This window comes from Hemitrygon akajei, chromosome 14 (assembly GCF_048418815.1).
Source record: "Hemitrygon akajei chromosome 14, sHemAka1.3, whole genome shotgun sequence".
Taxonomy (NCBI): domain Eukaryota; kingdom Metazoa; phylum Chordata; class Chondrichthyes; order Myliobatiformes; family Dasyatidae; genus Hemitrygon; species Hemitrygon akajei.
In genome coordinates this window covers 24916818-24939632 of record NC_133137.1, presented here as the reverse complement: position 1 = coordinate 24939632, position 22815 = coordinate 24916818, and the positions used below count along the sequence as shown (strand labels likewise).

At 41.5% G+C, this 22815-nt stretch overlaps 1 protein-coding gene across 3 annotated transcripts in view; it reads right to left on the bottom strand.

The window, feature by feature from the left end:
• The window catches only part of emid1 (EMI domain containing 1), a 437271-nt gene that overhangs the window by 152315 nt on the left and 262141 nt on the right, over positions 1–22815 (bottom strand). For all 3 annotated transcript variants that reach the window (XM_073065698.1, XM_073065701.1, XM_073065699.1), the window contains exon 5: positions 376–437. In XM_073065698.1, the coding sequence (XP_072921799.1) occupies positions 376–437 (62 nt within the window). The remainder of the gene's footprint in view (positions 1–375; positions 438–22815) is intronic.

The following is a 22815-nucleotide window of genomic DNA, read 5'->3' as shown; positions in this document are numbered from 1 at the left end:
AAAGTGCATTTATTATCAACGTACATATGCAGTATACAGCCCTAAAATTCGTCTTCCCTCACAGACAGTCATGAAACAAAGAACCATGTAACCAAGATGTTTAAAGAAACAATTATCAAACATCAACCCCCCCTCCTCCCACACACACAAAAAAAACCATGCAAACAGGCTCTACCAGTAGCAGAAGCATATCTGATGTAAAAGAAGGCACTGCCACAATTGATGTAAATAAGCTTAGATGCTAGATGTTTAAAGGGGAGAAAAGGGAATAGAGGAATATGTTGGAAGGCTAGATTGATGGGGATGGAATGAATGGCAGTTTCTGTGCTATCCATTTTGAGTAAAATCAAGCATTTACAATTCAACTCAATGTACCTTCGCCTCCAGTGTACTCAAACGATCTGTCAGCTGGGAAATTTTACTGCAGTTCAAACAATCTGTAAAAGAGTAGCAATTTTAGTTAGAATTTCAAGTTTTTTAAAAAATATTGAACGATTAAACAAAAAGAGTTATGCTAAGATGTATGTTATGAATTGTTGCATAATACTAAATATCTTGAGTTATCTTTTCTCTCTTGTTAAATTTCATTTCAAAATCCATGTCAAAATAAAATCATAGTTGCGTTTCTTGGGAAACCAAAGCACGCACATTACAACTTTTTACTAACCCAACACAGGCAGGCCCCAACCCATTTGATGCCTCATCTGTAAAAGTTCAATTCCACATACATACCAATTGAGCTGATGGAGAATTCTGAAGTTTAATTCAGATATAGTACTATCTTAGTACTATTAAGGTTCCTACCCATCCATCCAACATCCTCTTTGACTTTCTGCCATCAGGCAGGAGACTCCGATGCAGAAAGACAAGAACGGTCAGGATGGGAAACAGCTTCTTCCCTCAGACCATTAGGCTTCTGAACTCCCCGCTGCATCGCATTGAAAGTGTCATTGGTTAATCTGTTCTGTACCTTACAATATTTAATTTATGCACTTTACTTTGTTTAATTCTGCATAATTCACTTGTAGGTTTAATTATTACTTTCCTAAGTTATTGTGTGTTATGTGTACTACTGTGCTTTACACCCTGGTCTGAAGAAACATTGTCTCACTTGATGGTATACATGCATATAGTTAAATGACAACAACTTGGTACATTTTATCCAGCTGAACATGTTTTCAGATGGATTTCCAATAGAGAAGCCCTGAATGGCTTTCTCCTCCATAACCCCAGACATTGTAGTGAGAGTAACTCTCTGCCACAGCATCAACTAACCATATCAAACAGGGTCCTGGGGTGCTTTTTCAGTTATTGCAAGCCTTAACCTGCAGAAATGGACAAGTTATTTTTTCCCCTGAATTTCAGCCACTGAAATAGTTTGCATATGTGTAGTCCTATAAATTAGGCTATACAGTTGGCCCTCCTTATCCGCGAGTTCCGCATGCGCGAATTCAACCAACCGCGAATCGCGAAAACCCGGAAGTGCTCTTCCAGCACTTGTTGTTCGAGCATGTACAGACTTTTTTTCTTGTTATTATTCTCTAAACAATAGAGTATAACAACTATCTTACATAGCATTTACATTGTATTAGGTATTATAAGTAATCTAGAGATGATTTAACGTATACAGGAGGATGTGCGTGGGTTATCGTGGATCGGGATCGAAAAAAATCGGAAGTCGGAACAGGAACATCGGTATTATTTAGCATCAGTTAGTCAAACATTTGTCTTAGTATATAGTATATATTTCACATTTCTATGCATATAAAACACTTAAGAATGTATGTTTTAGCGCCGGACTCGGGAACGGAAATTTCCAAGTTCGATCCAGTGACAGATCGCTTCCGAGTGTGCTCTCCACCGTGCCTGGTTGATGTGGAGGATCAAAAACCCAAAACCTCAAAACCCAATAATTAAACCATTGCATTGCTTAGTAATAATTGTAGCTTTCATCGGGGCAGGGCCTTTCTCACTTTATCCTTTAAAATTGTTCTGATTGTTGACCGACGTAGCCTAACGCTTTTCCAATGACCGATGGCGTTTCACCTCTTTCTGATCGTTTTATTATTTCCACTTTGTTTTCAATTGTGATCGTGATTATTTTCATGAACAGAAACTCGGTGGCCGAGCGGATTCAGAGCTCGGCCACCGGGTCCTAACGTCCACAGCACTGAGGTAGGTTAAATAAGGTCTGGGGTTCCGCTGGGTCCTGAGGTCCACCACATTGAGGCAGGTTGAATAAAGGACTTGAGCATCCGCGGATTTTGATATCTGCAAGGGGTCCCGGAACCAATCCCTTGTGGATAAGGAGGCCCGACTGTATTTATTTTTCAGTATGCAGAGGAGAGAAGGAAGAGCTCAGAAATAAACATCTGCATCTGAAAGGAGAGATGCAAGGGACAGCAGACAATGGGCCTCATACTGAGTTTCAATGAATTGGGGAAAGCAATGGATTCATGAACTCCCTGCACTGGAAGTATTAGTAAGGGGCTCTGAAGGATTGGCTGCTGCTAGTATTGCAGATGGTATCTCTTTATATACTTAACATTTGTTATTGGGTCTAATTAAATTATTTAGTTTAATCTGTCAGTCATTTTACCATATCCACACTTAAAACAATGAAAATATTAAGCAAGTCTTCAGTTGACTGCCAGATCCATTGAATATTTTAATAATCTCTAACATTACAACACATATAATGGGTTGTTAGTGTAGAGTAGCCAAGAGGAATGTTCTTGGTACCCTGCCAAATGACAAAAAGTAAAACAAGGAGCTCTGCACATTGAAAAGCCCAACAGGACACTGCTTGGTTCTATTTTTCAGAGTGGGTGAGGGAAGAGAATGGAAGTGCCCCAGTGCAGAGACAGGGTCTGTCGATCAACGGAGAGGCATTGCTCACGCCATGCACACAAGCTCCGAATGGCCAAATGAATACCCTGACATTTTCCGCCGGGATGACAATGAAGCTGTCAGCGGCTGTCCCTGTTGCTGTAACATTCCAGCAACTTTTGGCATTGCATTTGCTCAGCTAAACATGAAAATCCAAAAGTTGCTGACAGCAGTTTCCTGCTCCTCCATGGGGTGCTTAGCTTGCAGATCATTCAATGCAGAATCAATTATTTGAAATGACAATAACATCATACTGCAATAAGATCTCGTTCAGAAATCCGCCGAGAAATACTAAATGATCTTGAATGGAACTTTTAATAGCTTTTCTCAAGATATAATCACTGGTGGACCATGTCCCTGGCTCTGAATCGCCTTTTGTTTCTGTGCTAATCTCCATTCCCAGAAGCAGGGTGGCAGCGGTCTTGGGCCCAGAAACCGAGGACCACAGAGAAGACTGTGAGGCCCAAGGCAGCAGCAGAAGGGGCCAAGTCACTGGAAGACCACGGACCAGTGAAAGGCCAGGGCTCCAGCAGCCTAGCAGTACATTGGGGGATTGGGACCCAGAGACCTCTGCCCAGTATGGTGTCAGGCCAGGCTTAAAGTCCCTTCAGATTGGAACCCAAGAGCGGAGCAGAGATGGACTTACTATTGGTGGAAGATCAAGGAAGGGGGAAGATGCCCCAGTAAAAAGGCAGGGGGGGAGGGGAGGGGGGATAGCTAGAAGGTAATAGATGAAGCCAGGTGGGTTGGAAAGATAGAGGGCTGGAGAAGAAGGAAGCTGATTGGAGAGGAGAGTGGAACATAGGAGAGAGGGAAGGAGGAGGGAGGTGATAGGCAGGTGAGAAGAGGTAAGAGGCCTGAGTGGGGAATAGAGGAAGAGAGGAGGGAGAGGGATTTTTCTTAAACCCGGAAGGAGAAATCTCAGGCTGCAACCAGCTTCAAGCACCGAACACTGGGACTGCGAGAGGGTTCCTCTAGGAAATGCAACCAATGCCAGGACGGTGTGACCAGGTGGCACAGGTCACCTTACATCGAAGGAAGAGGAATGATCAAGGGAGTAATAGTAATGTGGATTCTATGGCTGGAACAGCCTGCAGCCACAAGCGCAATTCCAGGATATGATGGTCATATGCTGGTGTGAGGGCCACAAACTTCGGAGCGGCTGTAGAAGATTCTGGGGATGTGGTGGGACAAAGGTCTCATTTCAGTCCTGTACAACTCTGTAAGAGGAGGAGTGCTGCTGTCTGAGATGGTGGTTCACGGCAGTGTTTATGGCACTGATAGACAAAGGGCTGAGGCCCTGCGCAACGATTCTGAGCAACCAGGAAGGAGCAGGATCTCAAAGGAGGTACCCCGCACCACTGAAGACAGGAGTAGCAAGACAGGACACATGAAAGATGTGGGCGCAGAAGTGATGAAGGGGAGGTATGAATGCAGATACATGGAATAAGTTGTGGGAGGTATGGAACTGATACTCAGGAGCTGTCAGGTGGGCCTTTATACCCAGCTTGGTGGACAGATGCGGAGCTTGGCATACAGTCGAAAGCATAGCTAGAATCGGAAGGCAAAAGGTCAGTGACAGAATTTTGAAGGCAGAGCACACAAAGACTGGAAAACAGATAAAAAGGGTCATACAAAAAAGGCCGCCCTCATGGTGGCGGAGAACCGCCTTACATTCCGTATGGGTTGCCTCCAACCTGAATATTGATTTCTCTTTCCAATATTTTTTTTCCCCTTCCCCACCTGTCTTCTATTCCCCACTCTGGCCTTTTACCTTTTCTCACCTGCCTATCACTTCCCCCTTGGTCCTCTCCTTCTTTCGTTTCTCCTATGGTCCACTCTCCTCTCCTATCATATTCCTTCCTCTTCAGCCCTTTTAACTATCACCCAACACCTTCTAGCTATCCAGCACCTTTTTATTCTGGCTTCATCCCCCTTCCTTCTCAGTCCTGAAGAAGGGTCTCGGCCAGAAATGTCAATGTTTACTCCTTTCCATTGGTGCTGCCTGACCTGCTGAGTTCCTCCAGCAATTTTTGTGTGTGTTGCTTTGGATTTCCAGCATCTGCAGGCTTTCTGGAGTAGGTAAAAGCAGTGCCCGGATAAAGTGGATATTTTACTGCAAGGACGGCAGTGCTTTACACAGATAAGAAAGCAAAGATAGAAACGTGGAGTGTTTGCATTGTGTGTGTTTGCATTGTGTGTGTGTGTGTGTGTGTGTGTGTGTGTGTGTGTGTGTGTGTGTGTGTGTGTGTGTGTGTGTGTGTGTGTGTGTGTGTGTGTGTGTGTGTGTGTGTGTGTGTGTGTGTGTGAGAGAGATCCTGTTGGACATTGATGTGCCATGAGTGTTTTGTAAAAAAGTTGCTCTGTAGAGCAAAAAAAGACATCACAAAGTGGCAACGAGAAAGGGATATCTTGATATCTTGCTTGATAAATCTTAAATGAGTTTTAAGCATCAAAGCTAAATCCTTGCATTGCTTTCTTGCAACAGCTCACATTAAAAAAAAGATTTCCTTTCTCCCGTTACTTCTGTACTGGTTGAAAAAGAGCAATGCAAACTAATCCCACTCTCCTGTCTGTATCTGTGCAGATCACATCTCCTCAGCGGTGCATTCAAGAGTTGCTTAAATGTGACAAAGCTTTCTACCTCCACAACCATTTCAGGTCTAGTTGGCTGAAAATGTTCATCTCCCCTCAAATCCTTCTACCAATGATTTTAAATCTAAGCAACACAGACAAAATGCTGGAGGAACTCAGCAGGCCAGGCAGCGTCTATGGAACAGCTGACGTTTTGGGCTGAGACCCTTCATCAGGAATGATGCATCAGAATCTATGCCTCTGGCTTTTGACCTCTTCTAAGAGAAATAGGTTCTTCCTAATACTCTTTCGAGGCTCTACATCATTTCATACCTCAATTAAACCTTCACTTGGCCACTCCAGTTTTGGAAAAAATACCACTGGCTTATCCAAACTTTTCCCATAGCTACAAGTTTCCAGGCCTAGTAACACCTTCACAACAGTAGTCACATTATACAATCTTTAATGCAATCTTTCCTGCAAAGCAGTTGGACCGTACTGTGGCCTAACCAGTGTGGTACATGGGTTTTAAACATATCTTCCCTGCTCATATTCTATGCCTCATCAAATAGCAGCTTGTAAGCTTTTATAACCCTGTTACTGTTAAGGACTTGCGGATGTACATTCCACCGAATCTGTTCCTCCAAGCTTCCCAATAGTCTTGTTGAAATGCATTATCTCACACTTAACAAATGAAATTCCATTTGCCACTTTTTCAGCCAAGAGACAAGATCATTTATATCCTTTTGGTGTTAAAAGCTTTTCTCTTCATTATCAATTACTCAGACAATCCATACTCTTCAGTCTCCATAGCGATTGTCAGCAGAATATTCAGCGACCGGCGTTCACAGCTGTTCCCAATTTCTTTTCACTCTCACTGGAGATGTCACTGGAAATTTGGGAACTGAAACTATCACCAAGTGTTTTCTTTATAGCTGGCCTGAGTCCACTGAAGTCAAGAGTGACATAAATATATTGTCCAGCTAGGATAGGTTGACTCAGGAATGGGCTATCCTAGCCGACAATATATTTATGTCACTCTTGGTAGTACACGATTTACTGCCGAGATAGGACTGCTGAGTCTTTCAAGGGCAGTGCAGGTGGAGTATACTCTACAATTAACTCGTTGTGGTGCACAAACGTGGCGGCTCTGTCCCAGTCCTGCTCACCCGACCTGGAACATCCATTTTTATCTGCCGTGGGGGTTTCCAGCCATCACCTTGGTAGCGGTGTATGTTCCACCTCAGGCCTGTGTCAAACAGGCTCTAACAGAGCGTCGCAATCAGCAGGGATGAAACAGCACACCCTGGTGTCTTGTCCATCGTTCTGGGGGACTCTAAGCAGGCCAGCTTGAAAAAGTTCCTAAATAATTATCACCAGCATATCACTTCTGGAATCAGAGGAGCCAACACACTGGATCATTGTTACATCACTATCAAGAACGCTTACCTTGTCATCCCACGCCCTCACTGTGGAAAGTCTGATCACCTATACTCCCTGAGTATAGGCAGAGAATGAAGCCCATGTGGCTACTAGGGAGGATCAAGAAGGTATGGACAAGGGAGGCAGAGGAGCACTTACACGACTGCTTTGAGTTGGTGGTCTGGACAGTACTGGAGTCCGAATTCATATGCCACAGTTGTCACTGACTTCATTAAAACCTGTGCGGATGAGTGTGTGCCTATGAGAACATGCTGTGCATATCTGAATAAAAAGCTGTGGATGAACCAGGAGATTCTCAGACTGCTGAGGACTAGATCTGTGGCATTCAAATATGGTGATCCAGGACTACAGAAGGAGGCCAGGTACGACTTATGGCAGGCTATCTCAGGAGCAAAAGACCAACTACGATTGTGGTTAGAGGCGGAGTTGGATGCATGTCAACTCTGGCAGGGTTTGCAGCCATTACTTCCTGCAAGGTGAAACCTAACATCATGAATGGGAGTGGTGCTTCACTCCCAGATGAGCAAAATGCTTTTCAAGCAGCCCTTGATAGGGAGAATAAAACTACAGCTACGAGGATCCTTGCAGCATCTACTGACCCTCTGATCTCTGTCTCAGAGGCTGACATCAGAATGTCCTTCAAGAGGGTGAACCCTCGCAAAACAACAGACCCATATGGTGTATCTGGAAGGGCTCTGAGAACCCGTGCCCACCAACTGGTGGACGCATTCAAAGACATTTTCAATCTCTCAGTGCTACAGTCAGAAGTTCCCACCTGCTTTAAAAGTGCCCAAGACGAGCAGGAGGGCTGCCTGTCACAACCACGGATTCGGCAGCACAGCAGATACAGCAATTGCGTTCGTGAATATGCAGGTTTCAGCTAACTATTATTTCATTGTGATGGTATTTAACTCCATCCTTTTCATCGTAGCACTTGTCGAGACTTGAGCAAAGCACAGCAACACTTCGCTGCCTGCTTACATTCGGCTTGCCTGAGAAATTGGACTGTCAAGTCAACTGGCTCTGAAAACTAATAGTATTCATTTTATATTTAATTATTCCTTTCAGCCACAGCGTTGCCTTCGCTTTCCACTTGAGGGGAATAATTAACTGCTTGGTTTAGCCTAATGTTTATTGTTTTCCTTTCCCTCTAACTCTGTTTGCATTAAAAACGGTTTCAGTCTCTCTCTCTCTCCCTCTCTTTCTCCCTCTCTCTCTCTCAGCACTTGAGCCATTTCAGAACATACTGACACTGTCTTAATGACTATCGTCCAGTAACGCTCACATCTAGGTGCTGAAGTGCTTTGAGAGTTTCCTTATGGCTAGAATCAACTCCTGCCTAAGCAAGGACATGGATCCACTCCAATTTGCCTATTGCTACAATAGGTCTACAGCAGATGCGACCTCATTAGCTCTTCATGCAGCCTTGGATCACTTGAACAATACTAATACTTACGTCAGGCTTCTGTTAATTGACTGCAGATCAGCATTCAACACAATAATTCCTACAGTTTTGATCTAAAAGCTCCGAATCCTGGGCCTCTGTACCTCCCGCTGCTACTGGATTCTCGACCTCCTCATCAGAAGACCACTTGCTGTGCAGATAGGAAACAATATCTTCACCTCCTTGATAATCAACACTGGCGCACCTCAAGAATGTGTGCTTAGCCCGCTGTGCTACTCTCGCTACACCCTAGACTGTGTGGCTAGGCGCAGTCCAAATGCCATCTATTCACTCATGACACACTTACTGTTGAGAGAATTTCAGATGGTGACAAAAAGGACATACAGGAGTGAGACAGATCAGCTGGTTGAGTGGTGTCACAGCAACAACCTTGCACTCAACATAGTAAGACCAAATAATTGATTGTGGACTTCAGAAAGGGTAAGACAAGGGCACACAAACCTGTCCTCATCGAGGGTTCAGGTGGAAAGGGTGAGCAGCTCCAAGTTCCTGGGTGTCAACATCTCTGAGGATCTATCCTGACCCAAACATATCAGTGCAGTTACAAAGAAGGCAAGACAGTGGTCATGCTTCATTAGGAGCTTGAGGAGATTCGGTAGGTCACTAAAGACACTTGCAAATTTCTACAGATGTACTACCGAGAGCATTCTAACTGACTGTATCACCATCTGGTTTGGGGGGGTGGGGCTACTGCACAGGATTGTAATAAGCTGCAGAAAGTTGAGAACTCATTCAGTTCCATCATGGGCACTAGCCTCCCCAGCAACCAGGATAGCTTCAAGGAGCAGCATCCATCATTAAGGACCCCCATTACCCAGTTTGTGCCTAGTTCTCATTGCTACCATCAGGTACATCAGGTACAGAAACCTGAAGGCACGCTCTCAACAATTCAGGAACAGCTTCTTCCCCTCTGCCATCTGATTTCTGAATAGATATTGAAATCATGAATACCTTTTTTCTCTCTCGTTTTGCAATTATTTATTCAATTTAACTTTTAAAAAAATCTATATTCTTACTGTAAATTACAGTTTTTATTACATATTGCAATGTACTGCTGTGCATAGCAACAGATTTCATGACGTTTAACAATATTAAACCTGATTCAGATTCTGATTTGTAATATTTGGGCTTCAACATCTCATCTATGATCTACTAATAAAATATTGAAAACAGGGTTTCAACTTTATCTGCATTATCTAACAATGCTGTGTTATTAACTTTCTTTAATATCCAAATAATAAGCATAATTTTTTGAGAGCTGTCCTAAGAGGGGAGATTGACCATGGCTAGGTCATGGAAGCATGCTCATAGGAAGTAATGAAGCACCAAATAGAAAGTAAATTTAGAAATTAAAATGAGGAACAGTAATTTTAAAAGGAGGATATCATACTTGACTAAGTTAACTAAAGAGATTACAATGAGAAAAGACAAGGGTGCTGCTGATTTCCAAATAATTTTCAAGAAGGTGCCATATAATAGGATTTATGAATGTGGTCACGTCGAGTTCGGGAAGAGTTACATACTGGATAATGAGTTGGCTGCACAACAAAAAGCAGAGAAGAGGGAAAAATAGCAATTAGAGTGCAGAAGGGAGAAAGCCAGGTCTTACAAGAGTTTGTGTTGTTTTCAATGTGCATCCAAAGGCAAAAACATCTCACAGCAAATTGTCTGTTGCTATGACGGCAGCAAATTATACGACATTAATCAACATGAAGAATGAGTAGATCATAATTCCATTAGGGAAAAATGCTGCTTATACAAAAATGCAGCATTTAGAAAACATGAATTCTTCTTCTTCTTCAGCCCATCAGCCCTCCTGGGGCACGGGACTCCAATGGCAGCTTGCCAGAGTCCTGTGTCCTAGGCCCTTCTTTTGATTTGTCTCCAGGTTTAGTCCATCTTCTTGGTGTATTCTCCCTCTCCCAGGGGTGAGATCTTTGCAGCTTCTGTAGCACTGGGATTTTACGGGATGGGAAGATAGACCCATGCCCAAAAGAATTTACATTAGCAAAGGTAAATCCTTGCTTTCTAGCAGCAAAGGGATTCAGGACGAGAAGTGATAAATCACTCAAATCTTGACAAGGCTATAACGAAAGCAATCCAAGCATTGGGCATTATTTCTATGGGGAGGTTTATCCTAGACTTCTACTGAGCCTTCTAGAAAGGGGCAAACAAGCTAGAGCTCCTTGCTTTGAGACCAGAAGTTTACTTCACAGAGGGCTTTAAAATGATGAAAGGTTTGATAAGAGAAGGCACAGACTATTTCTCCTGAATTGGATAAACAAAAGCAGACCCCATCAGTCTGTAAGATCATTAAAGAAGTATCTACAGAATGAAGATGAGACATCTTTACCCAGAATGGACAGCAGTTGGAACCTAGGCTTTGGGACGGTTGAGACTTTCAGAACAGGACATTTAAGGAGAGCTTACAAGGGCAGAACATTTCTACTGATGGAGTTAGGTGAAGAAATTGGGAGAAGGCTTGAGTGGGACAGCAGCTAATGGAATACTGTTATCATGAATTTTCTACTTGTTAATGATCAGATCATGTGCCAGAAGGAAATGTTATACCACTTAAACTTCACAACTGATGAATTATAAAGAGTTCTTCATTACAAATTAACTTGCCTTTACCAGCTTTCCTTTCTGCTCTTCTCCAGAAAGCAATCACTGTTGTGCTTGCCCAACAGAACATTCAGAAACGGAGGAGTGAGATCCAATCCTGATAAGGAGCCTTTATGGGATACATGCACTTTAACAACAGGCAATTCTTGATCGGGAGGAAATCCAGCTTCCTCATGACTCTCCCCCGAAACCCAAGCCAAACTGCAGCACCCTTTCCCCGTCTTGGCAGAAATGAATGATAAACAATAGCGTGCATGAATTCACTGCCTAAACCAGGTGATCCATTAGGAAGTTATGTATGTCTTTCAATGTTACGTAAAGACACTGCCAAATGGGCTTTCAGTTACTCTGATTTCTGGCTTTATCATAACCTTTGGGAAGAAACGTTTCTTAAACGATGCATCAGGGACTAGCTCCTAGCATTCAATTTCATCAACCTTAATTAGACATTCAGCAGAGTTCTGAAAATACGTACAAGTATGCACATACAAAGTTCCATTGCTGATGAGCCTGGCTAACCACACACCTCCGCCCTGTGTTACATTCTACACGTTATTCTCGGGGTCTAAAACTCTTATTCAAAGGTAGCCACTCTAGATTGAGGAACACATGCTACTACTCTGGGTTTAAGAGATGGCCAGTGTGAAAAGTGCAGACTCTTCCATTGATGCTGACGGACAGCTTGTGAGGTGGCGTGCTCTTTCCACTGTTTACACGGGCCTTCTGGCGGCTCCTGACCCCTGACCTTGAGGCTCTCCCAAATGCTCCTTCCAAAATGGGCTAGAAGTTCCCACAAATGGATAGGTTTCTTGACTGCCTCATGCTCTTCTTCCATAAGGGAGTTTGGAATAAAATGTCTGCTTTGTGCATGCAAACTGATATGGCCTGTCCGACGTAGCTAGGCAAGAGTGACGAGGATCTCAACACTGGCAATGTTGACCTGTTGACCTCTATTTGAATAGAGGCATCATGTGACACACTTCTCTGGAAACATGGACCTGAACAGCAAGACTAAACCTGTCTTAATTTTTCATTTAAAATCTGTTCGCAAGTTCTACATTCTAACTGGCTGCGTCACCATCTGGTACGGGGGTCTGGGGTGACTGCACACCATCAAATTAAGTTGCAGAGAGTTGTAAACTCAGCCATCTTCATCATGGGCATTAGCCCCGTCAATATCCAGGACGCGCTCAAGGAGCGATGCTTCCAAAGGACCTCCATCACCCAGGACATGCCTTGTTCTTCTTGCAGCCGTCGGGAAGGAGGTCCAGAAGCCTGAAGGCACACACTCAACGATTTAGAAACAGCTTCTTCCCCTCTGCCATCCGATTTCTGAATAGACATTGAACCCATGAACACGAACTCACAACTTTTTAAAATCTTTATTAAAATTTTGCACTACTTATTTAATTTAACTACTACATACATGCTTAAGGTAATTCACAGTTCCCCCCCCCCCCCCTACATTATTAAGTATTGCATTGAACTGGTGGCTGCTGCAAATTCAGCAAATTTCACGACATATGCTAGGTATTAAACCTGATCTTGACTTGGGAGAGTTTACTCCACGACTTCCAGTGCAAATCTTTTTGTTCAAACATCTGGAATTGAATTTATCAGAAACATAATTCCATTCATTGGAAAAGTAAACATATTACAGTCATCCAAATCAGTTCAGATGACTTTGGAATTGATTCCTAACCAGCATTCCTGATGGCTCCTTTAGATAGATGCAACTCCAACAGATTATTTGGCTCATCAATATTAAAATTATTGTATAATATGACAGTAGAGTGGCCACTTCCAAGCTTCCAAATCCTATCAGTTAAGAAGCTGATTGGAGCATCTTCTTCTGTTCCGTGACTTTGACTTCATCAGAAACTATGCAACAGAAGCAGGGTTTCTGCGGGATTCCAGCCAGTGGAGCAGACGTAGGCTCAGGGAAATTCTCAGTGGTAGGTTTCCATTGCCTCAGAACTGCTATGGATTACACCAACAACCTTACACTAAATTGAAGCCTCATATTCACTTTTCGTCTGTTTGGCTAGATGTGAAAGATGATGGATACTTGATAATCTTCCAACTCAGTTTTGACATGGCCCTCAACTTAGGATCTTTGCTTTAGCTACAGGCCGTAATCAGTTAAAGCAAATATGAAACAGAGAACTCCTGAGATTCCAATTCCTATGCTGGTCCACAGCTTCCTCGTGTGCCAAGATGAGGCCACCCTCAGGGTGAAGGAGAAACATCTTATATTCTGTCTGGGTACCCTCCAACCTGATGGCATGAATATCGATTTTTTTCCTTCTGGTAATCAAATCCCACTCCCCCCTTCCTCCATTATCCACTGACCTTTTACCTCTTCTCACCAGACTACTACACCCCACCGGGTCCCCTCCACCTTCCCTTTCTACTATTGTCCACTCTCCTCTCCTATCAGATCCCTTCTTCTCCAACCCTTGACCTTTCCCACCCACCTGGCTTCACCTATCACCTTCCAGCTTTCCTCTTTCCCTTCTCCCTCATCTTTTTATTCTGGCATCTTCTCCCTTCCTTCTCAATCGTGAAGAAGGGTCTCGGGCACCATGAAACATCAACTGTTTATTCATCTCCATAGATGCTACCTGACCTGCTGAGTTTCTCCAGCATTTTGTGTGTGTTTCTTTGCATTTCCAGCATTTACAGACTTACTTGTGTCTACGAGATTTTGTTTAAAAACAAAAACTAGGTCTTCAGATGTCACCTTGTCCTCTATGCAAATAATCCACACATTTTAAGGACTGCCAAACTGGCACATCCCTTCAACAATATGTTGCCTCTACAGTGCTACCTTCTAATTTGTACAGAAATTATTACAAACATATTTGTTGAGTGCAGTTAGATAATCACCAGATATTCTGACGGTATGCACAGATTTTAACGGGTGATAGCTTAGCAGGGCCGAAATATAGTGAGTGGGAGATTTTCTCAGTTTGCTCAGCTCTGTGCTGAACTGAGGCTGTGACCTGCCCTGGCTACAGTGCTGCCTGGCTTCACGTCTGTAATCCTGCGGCATTTACTTTGCTCTACAATGAAGCAGGTCTGGCCTCCTCCAGCTGTGGAGAGAGTGAGCAGTTTCAAGTTCCTGGGTGTCAAGATCTCTGAGGACCTAACCCTGTCCCAACATATCAAAGTAGTTATAGAGAAGGCAAGACAGTGGCTATACTTCATTAGGAGTTTGAAGAGTTTTGGTATGTCAACAAATGTACACAAAAACTTCTATAAATGTACCGTGGAAAGCATTCTGACAGGCTGCATCACTATGGGGGGGGGGGGGGGGGGCTACTGCACAGGACTGAAAGAAGCTGCAGATGTTGTAAATTTAGTCAGCTCCATCTTGGGAACTAGCCTACTAAGTACCCAGGACATCTTCAAGGAGTGGTGTCTCAGAAAGGCAGCGTCCATTATTAGGGACCTCCAGCATCCAGGGCATGTCTTTTTTCCCTGTTACCATCAGGCCCTAAGGCACACACTCAGCGATTCAGGAACAGCTTCTTCCCCTCTGCCATCCAATTCCTAAATGGACGTAAAACCCTTGAACACTACCTCACTTACTCAATATATAGTATTTCTCTCTTTTGCACAATTTTTAATCTATTCAATATACGTATACTGTAATTGATTAACTTATTTACTTATTATTTTTTTCTTCTTCTATATTATGTATTGCATTGAACTGCTGCTGCTAAGTTAACAAATTTCACAACATATGCTGGTGATAATAAACCTGATTCTGATTCTGATTTTGTAGTGACGCCTGGCCTCATGCCTTTCGTAAAACTTCTGATTACTTACTTTTTGCCTACTTTTATTGTTTGTGTGATTATTTTATTCTCTCTCTGTGCACTGGGTGTCTGACGGTCTTTTTTTAATGGGTTCTTTTGGGTTTCCTTGTTTTGTGGCTGCCTGAGAGGAGTGGAATCTCTAATTTCCAAACGATGAAATTAAGGAGAATGGAGTAGTTCTGTATCTGAATTTATGTAAAATCTGTAATGATTCCTCAGCATTTTAAAAGGAAGTTGCAAACTACAGCTTTCAAAGATTTTGATGAAGAAAAAAATTAAGACAGAATGTTTCCAGATTATGGGCTTCAGATCAGCTGGAAGCCATTCTCAGCTCAAGTGGAATTTCAGTAGTATTCATTTTTGTGTAAAATATGAAAGCGAGCCATTTGTGAGCATGTTTTATGTGTGTCAATTTGTGCAGCAATGTCATCTGGGAAGCTCTGCTGCAGCTTTCTGATCAGACATGGCGCAAGCCCAGCAGGCTGTCAACATGAAGAGCCATCTCAGATTTCCTCCTAGGAGATGTAGGCGCTTAAGGATCTGTAATGATTTTTCCTTCAAATTGCGTAGGGTAGAGAGTAAAAAAATTCAAATTAGGAACGATTTTCTCACCATTGACATTTCCTGCAAATGTAGCAGACTGTATACCATTTCATCACGTAAGATCACAGGACATTTTACTTATTTATTTATTGAGATAGAGCGTGGAATAGGGTTTCCCTTCAAGCCGTGCCACCCAGCAATCCCCCGATTTAATCCTTGCCTAGTCATGGGACAATTTATAATAACCAATTAACCTACCAATCAATACATCCTTGGGCTGTGGGAAAAACCGGAGCACACAGAGGAAACCCACGTAGTCACAGGGAGAACGTACAAACTCCTTACAGGCCTGTACTATAAGGTGTTGTGCTAACCCCTACTTTACTGTGCCCCCCTGTAATTATAATTTCATTGATTCAATAATATTCAGGCACAGGAAATAATTTTTAGATTTTACTCATAAATCACATAAAGCGATATAACTTTAAATCTTTGTATGTGTTGAAATATTAACCAATTTGCAAAGATACCAAGCAACATGTTCAGCAATATAACTGAGAGCACATGTCGCAGATGATACTTGTTTCTTTTCATGTGGTTCCATTTTTATCACCTGACAAGTGAGATTGCAAAAAACAGCTCAACTCATTTTTCATCTCTTCAGACCAACGTATGCTCGATGTAATGACCAGGCACTTGAGAACGTCTCTTTGATGGCAGAGGTGAATTCAGAAAGGCAATTATAGAACAATTTTCCACAGAAAAAAAATTCATTTTTATTCTTGAACCACATCCCAAATATGATTATATTGTAGTTTAAGCTAATATTTTGGAATTTAAATGAAGTCAACCTCTGGGAAATGTGAAGTGACATTATGTTTACAAAGCTGAGGGTAATGTGGCTCAAGGAGATTTGACACTAGAACTCTTATAAAGTATGTCTGTTGACCCCAAGTGTGGCAAGCATTCATTACTGCTGGCATTCTAAGGGTAAGCATTCATTATATTGAGATTTGTTATATTAATTTGTTTGCAATACTCTTAAGCTAAATCATCCTTCACAATTGAAAAGGTATTAATTTATTTGTTTGTTTGTTTATTTAAATCGTACATCCATCCTGCAACATGAGGGAGTAAAAATCTTTGTGTCATGACTCCGTTGAAATGTACAGACATGTGAATTTATAAGTCTAATGGCTCGTAGAAAGAAGCTGTCCCGGAGCCTGTTGGTCCTGGCTTTAATGCTGCGGTACTGTTTGCCAGACGGAAGCAGCTGAAACAGTTTATGGTTGGGGTGACTGGTGTCTCCGATGATCATCCAGGCCTTCTTTATGTACCTGCTGCTGTAAATGTCGGAGGGAAGTTCACATCCACAGATGCGCTGGGCTGTCCGTATCACTCTCTGCAGTGCCCAGCGATCAAGGTTGGTGCAGTTCCCGTACCACACGGTGATACAGCCAGCCAGGGTGCTTTCAATAGTGCCCCTGTAGAAGGTCTTGAAGATCTGGGGGCCCGTGCCAAACTTCTTCAGTCGCCTGAGGTGGAAGAGACGCTGCTGTGCTCTCGTTGCCAATACAGAGATCTGTAGACCTCCAGAGACTCATTACATGGCTGGAGGGCTCAAACAGTCTGGTTTCACTTAGAACCATCAAACTATGAGTAAAATGAGCAGGCTGACAATGAACCAGTCCTCATTTCTAGGTTTGGGGAGGTGGAGGAAGAGATGCAGGACTTTGGAATAGGCAATATGCCCATTAAGACATGAAGAATCCAAGATACTAAAGCCAGCATGAAAACAAAGTAATCCATCTTCCTAACAAAAGGAAGAGAACAAGATGAAGAAATTCTGTTGACTGGATAATAAGAATTTCCTTCTTGACCTTTGTATGAATGTGGTATGAATATTTCTCCTCCCACTTTTGTTATTCATGAGTCATGTGCCTCCTATGATTCCCCTCCTAGAATGTCGATGGATTGCTGGAGAACTTTTTGAAAAATGGAACAGGAGGGTATTCAAAGATTCGAAAATTCAAAGTACATTTATCATCAAAGCATATATGCAGTATATTACCCTGAGATTTGTTTTCCCATAGACAGCCATGAAACAAAAAAAAACATAGAACACATTTAAAGAAAAGCATCAAATCGTAGTGCATGATAAAAAAGAACAAATCCCACAAACGGCAAAAAAAATTGAGCGAAAAACATAGAATACAAAACACCAAAGCACAAAGACAGTAGAAGAGTCCAGGTACATTCAGTTCAACAAATCCAATGGTAGTGCAGTGGTTAGCACAACACTTTACAGTTCAGGTGACCTTGGTTCAATTCCTGCTGCTGCCTGTAAGGAGTTTGCACGTCCGCCCTGTGACCGTGAGGTTTCCTCTGGGTTCTCCAGTTTCCTCCCAAAGTCCAAAGATGTACCAGTTGGTAGGATGATTAGGAATTGTAAATTGTCCCGCGATTACGCTAGGATTAAATCAGGGGACTGCTGGGGGGCATGGCTCGAAGAGTCAGAAGGGCCGATTCCATTCTGTATCTCAATAAATAAATAAATTATATATAGTGCCCTGGTTCATACTTTTACTGTTATGCTGTATGTATTTCATTTTGGCAGTTCTGTACAAGCAGTCTGTTCTGCTTTCATGCTTGTTTGGGTTACTGTTGAGTTAAGAGATGATGATGGTCGGATTAAGGGGAGGCTTCTCTGGTGTGGAACACTAAGTTTGGGCTTGGGGGTTTTTGTTTCAGAGAAGGTGAAGAGAGAAGATGCTGGGGAGATCCGGTCGTAGCATATGATCCAGTGGGAGACCCGTTTATTCGAGATGGATTGCGAGCGACGTTCGGAAGGTGGTGTGAGCTTTCACGTTGACGGAGAAGTTCAAGATGAGCTCCAACTTGTGCACATTTGACTGTTTAACTAGAATGGGCCCATTTCTTCTTATTATTCTTTACTAATCCTTTATTGAGATTCTGTTATTTCATGGCAGTAATTTGTAACAGGGTCCCTAACAGCAATAGCAAGTGGTTCTAAAGCCAAATTAAATAATAAAGGGCTAAGGGTCAGCCCTGACGGGTACCTCTATATAATCTAAAGTAAGGAGACTTTTGGTTATTAGTGAGAACCGCAGCTACCGGGCCATGATAAATCAATTTAATCCAGGAGATAAATCCTGGACCAAAATTGAACCTCTTCAAAACCTGGAATAGATAAGGCCACTCCACCCTATCAAAGGCTTTCTCTGCATCCAAAGATACAATACATTCAGATTCTTTGGCTGAGGGGGAATAAATGATATTTAATAATCTTCAAATATTAAAATGTGAGTACCTATTTTTAATAAATCCTGTTGGTTGATCGTTTGAGATAATATTAGGCAAGATACTCTCAAGCCTATTTGCTAGAATCTTAGAGAGGATTTTAAAATCTACATTCAGTAAAGAAATATGTCTGTAGGATACACATTCCAGTGGGTCTTTCCCTTTTTTTGGAATCAATGAAATTAGTGCTTCATAAAAAGTTTTAGGAAGGTTCCCAGAAGATGTAGAATCAGTGAACGTTTGATGAAGATGTGGTATAAGCGTTTTGTGAAAGGTCTTATAAAATTCTAATGTATAACCATCAGGTCCCGGAGCTTTACCTAATTGCATAGAGGAGATAGCCTTGGCCTTGGCTATCTTCTCTTGTTTAATAGGTGCATCTAACATATCTATTGCTCTTAGGGATTCTAATTCTGTGCAGGCTATTAGGAGAGGGGATAAATTACATAAAGTTTCGCTATACACGGATGATTTATTAGTTTACATTTCAAATCCTAAGAAATCTATTCCTTCTATGTTATCTATATTTACGGAATTTGGTACTTTTTCTGGATATAAACTTAATTTACATAAAAGTGATTTTTTCCTATTAATAATTATTTTGATTATTATGATCAAATACCTTTCAATATTGCCAAAAACCATTTTACTCACCTTGGTATCAAAATTACAACAAATTTTAAAGACCTATATAGGTATAATTTCTTCCCTTTAGTTGAATATACTCAACAGGCGCTTTCCAAATGGTCACCTATGTCGATGTCATTGATAGGTCGAATAAATGCTATAAAAATGGTTATTCTACTGAAATTTTTATATATATTTCAAGCAGTTCCCTCTTTTGTTCCAAAAACATTTTTTGATAAAATAGACTCTCTGATTTTGTCTTATGTTTGGAATAATAAAAGCTCTAGAGTGAATAAACTTTTATTGCAAAAATCAAAAAAAGATGGAGGACTGGCTTTACCAAACTTTAGATTTTATTATTTGGCAATTAATATTCGCTCTATTACTTTCTGGATTTATGATATAGACGATCAAGATCGCCCTTCATGGTTACAGCTGGAGGAAAATTCAGTTGAGGGGTTTTCGTTAGCTTCTTTATTAGGAGCTCCTCTTCCCTTTTCGTTCTCCAGAATAGATAAACAAGCTCTTAACCCTATTATTAAACATACTTTAAAAATTTGTTTTCAGTTTCGTAGATTTTTTGAATTAAATGATTTTTTACTTTCTAGTAATATTTATTCTAATTTCTTTTTTAAACCATCAACTTTGGATAAGGCTTTTCTAACATGGCAAATTAAGGGAATAAAAACTTTTTTAGATTTGTTTTTACAAGACTGTTTAATGTCTTTTTCACAGTTAATGGATAAATATGATAACTCCAATACACATTTTTTCAGGTATTTACAGGTTAGGAATTTCTTACGTGATTTTTTACCAAATTACCCCTTGATCTGCTCTTCAAATTTGGCTTATGTTATTTTTCAGTTTAAACCTTTTCAAAAACGATTAATAGCTATCATTTATAAACAGTTAATGAATGCTCACACATCACCTAATGATAGGGTTCAACGCTCCTGGGAAGTAGAACTTCAACATTCACTCTCAGATAACCAATGGAGTAAAATTTATTATTTAGTTAATAATTCATCTATCTGCGCACGCCATATTTTAATTCAGTTTAAGATAGTACATAGGGCCCATATGTCCAAAGATAAATTGGTGCATATTTTTCCTAATATATGCCCTATTTGTGATAGATGTAATGCAGAAGTGGCTACTCTAACCCATATGTTTCGGTCAAGTGTAAGTTTAAATAATTTTTGGAGGGATGTGTTTGGAATATTATCTGAAGTTATAGATATAGATGTTCATCCTAATCCACTTACAGCAATTTTTGGGATTTTCCCAGAGGAAGCAAGCAAAGTGTCTGCCTCTGCCCAACATGTGATAGCTTTTTCAACTTTACTGGCTAGGAGAGCTATTTTGCTACACTGGAAGGAAAGAATCTAACTCAACCACTGTTTGTTATTGGCTCTCCTCCATCATGTCATGTTTAAGCTTGGAGAAAATTAGAAGCCGGACATTTGATACATCTTTTGATTTTGAACAAGTATGGTGACCCTTTATTCAATATGTTCACATGATTTAATTTATCTTTATTTATTTATTTCTCTTTATTCTCTTTGGAGAATATCCTTGTCCATGAAGGTTCGGAGATGACTGGAAGGATGTGTTTTTTTTTCTCTCTCTTTCTTTTTTAAGTTTATCCTCATTTGGACTGCCCAATCTTTCTTTTTCTTTCTCTCTTTTTTGTTTTAGTTCAGTTAGTGGGGTTTTTCTTTCTCTATCAATAAAATTTCCAATCTTTTTTTACGATTGCTATGAGGAGCTGTAATTTCTCTCTGACCATTGTATATATAACAGCGTAATATATTACCTATTTGAGTTTGATACTATATGATTTTTGTCTTTAATATTGCTGTTTATATGTCTTTTATATTATCTACTTGTTAAACTCCTCTTTCGATTTGTATTTGTATATTCTTTATTTGAAAATCAATAAAAAAGATTGAAAAATGAAATAATTTGTAACAGGGTAGCAAATTACACAGCATCCACACAAGCAGGGGGTTTTGGGGTGGGATCGAGCGCACCTCAATCTCATGAGTTTGGCGGGCAGACTCACGCAGCCAAGGAACCCAGGGTGTTTCTTATAATTTCAACAAAAGCTTTTTCATACAGAGTGAACAAAATGATTTTAATGAGTATCATTCACCAGCCACTAGTCTTCTTAAGCACTTTACTTTCTGAAGAAGCAGCAAACATTGCAGCTATTCCTCGTCTTAGCGACTGAAGAATTAACGGTGAAGGTATGGTATGGAATGATAGGGACGATTCTAGTGTCCTATCCATATCGATTTGGCCATATTTACAGGCGTTGCCAATTGTCCTCCAATCTTACTAGGAATTTCACCTGGTGGCCTCAGAACTTCTTAGCAAAGAAGCCACTGACCTGTTTAACACCCCTAATCATACCCACAGTTACAAAAAAATAAGCCTCCCATGCCTCATATAACTGAAGTAACTGTGGAAATTGATTCCTTAATCAAGTTGTCCAAGTTGAATAGCAATTAAATGTCCTCCTTTGATTCTAATTTGATTGGAAGACAAAATCTCAATGGGGGTGGGGGTGGGGGTGGGGGGGGTGAATTGTAGCATGTAAGTAATGTTCAGTCATGGTCAGTGTGGAGCTGAGATTATATTCAAAGACAATCAGCTAAATGGTAGATCCTTAAGCAGTTCGGCTTACAGCTGCCTCACCTGGGGAAGGTTTCAGAGCGGGACAAATCTGGGTGCTCTGCATTTTAAGTTATTCATCAGCTTAGAGCATTGGACATAGAACAGCAGAGCATGGGTACAGGCCCTTCGGCCCACAATGTTGTGCTGAACCAGCTAAAAAGCAAATCAAAAACACCCAAACCTTAATTCCTCCTATCTACACCCTGTCCATATCCCTCCATCTTCCTCACATCCATGAGCCTATCTAAATGTCTCTTAAAAGCCTCCGATTTGTTTACCTCTACCACCACACCAGGCAGTGCATTCCAGGCACCCACCACTCTCTGAGTAAAATCTTACCCCCCCACATCCCCCTTCAATTTACCCCCTCTCACCTTCAATGCATGCCCTCTGGTATTAGACATATCAACCCTGGGAAACAGATACTCTCTGTCCACTCTATCTGTGCCTCTCATAATCTTATAAACCTCTCTCAGATCCCCCCTCAGCCTCTGCCGCTCCAGAGAAAACAACCCAAGTTTATCCAGCTTCTCGTGATAGCACGTGCCCTCTAAACCAGGCAGCATCCTGGTAAACCTCTTCTGCCCCCTCTCCAAAGCCTCAACATCCTTCCAAGTCCTATAAAGTTGCAACATAACCTCAGAGTTTTGAACTTAATGCCTCAACTAATAAAAGCAAGCATTCCATAGACCTTCTTAACTCCCTTATCGACCTGGGTAGCCACTTTCAAGGAGCTGTGAACCTGATCCCAAGATCTCTCTACTCAGCAACACTGTCAAATACCTTGCCCTTCACAATGTACAGTCTCCTTGCATTTGCCCTACT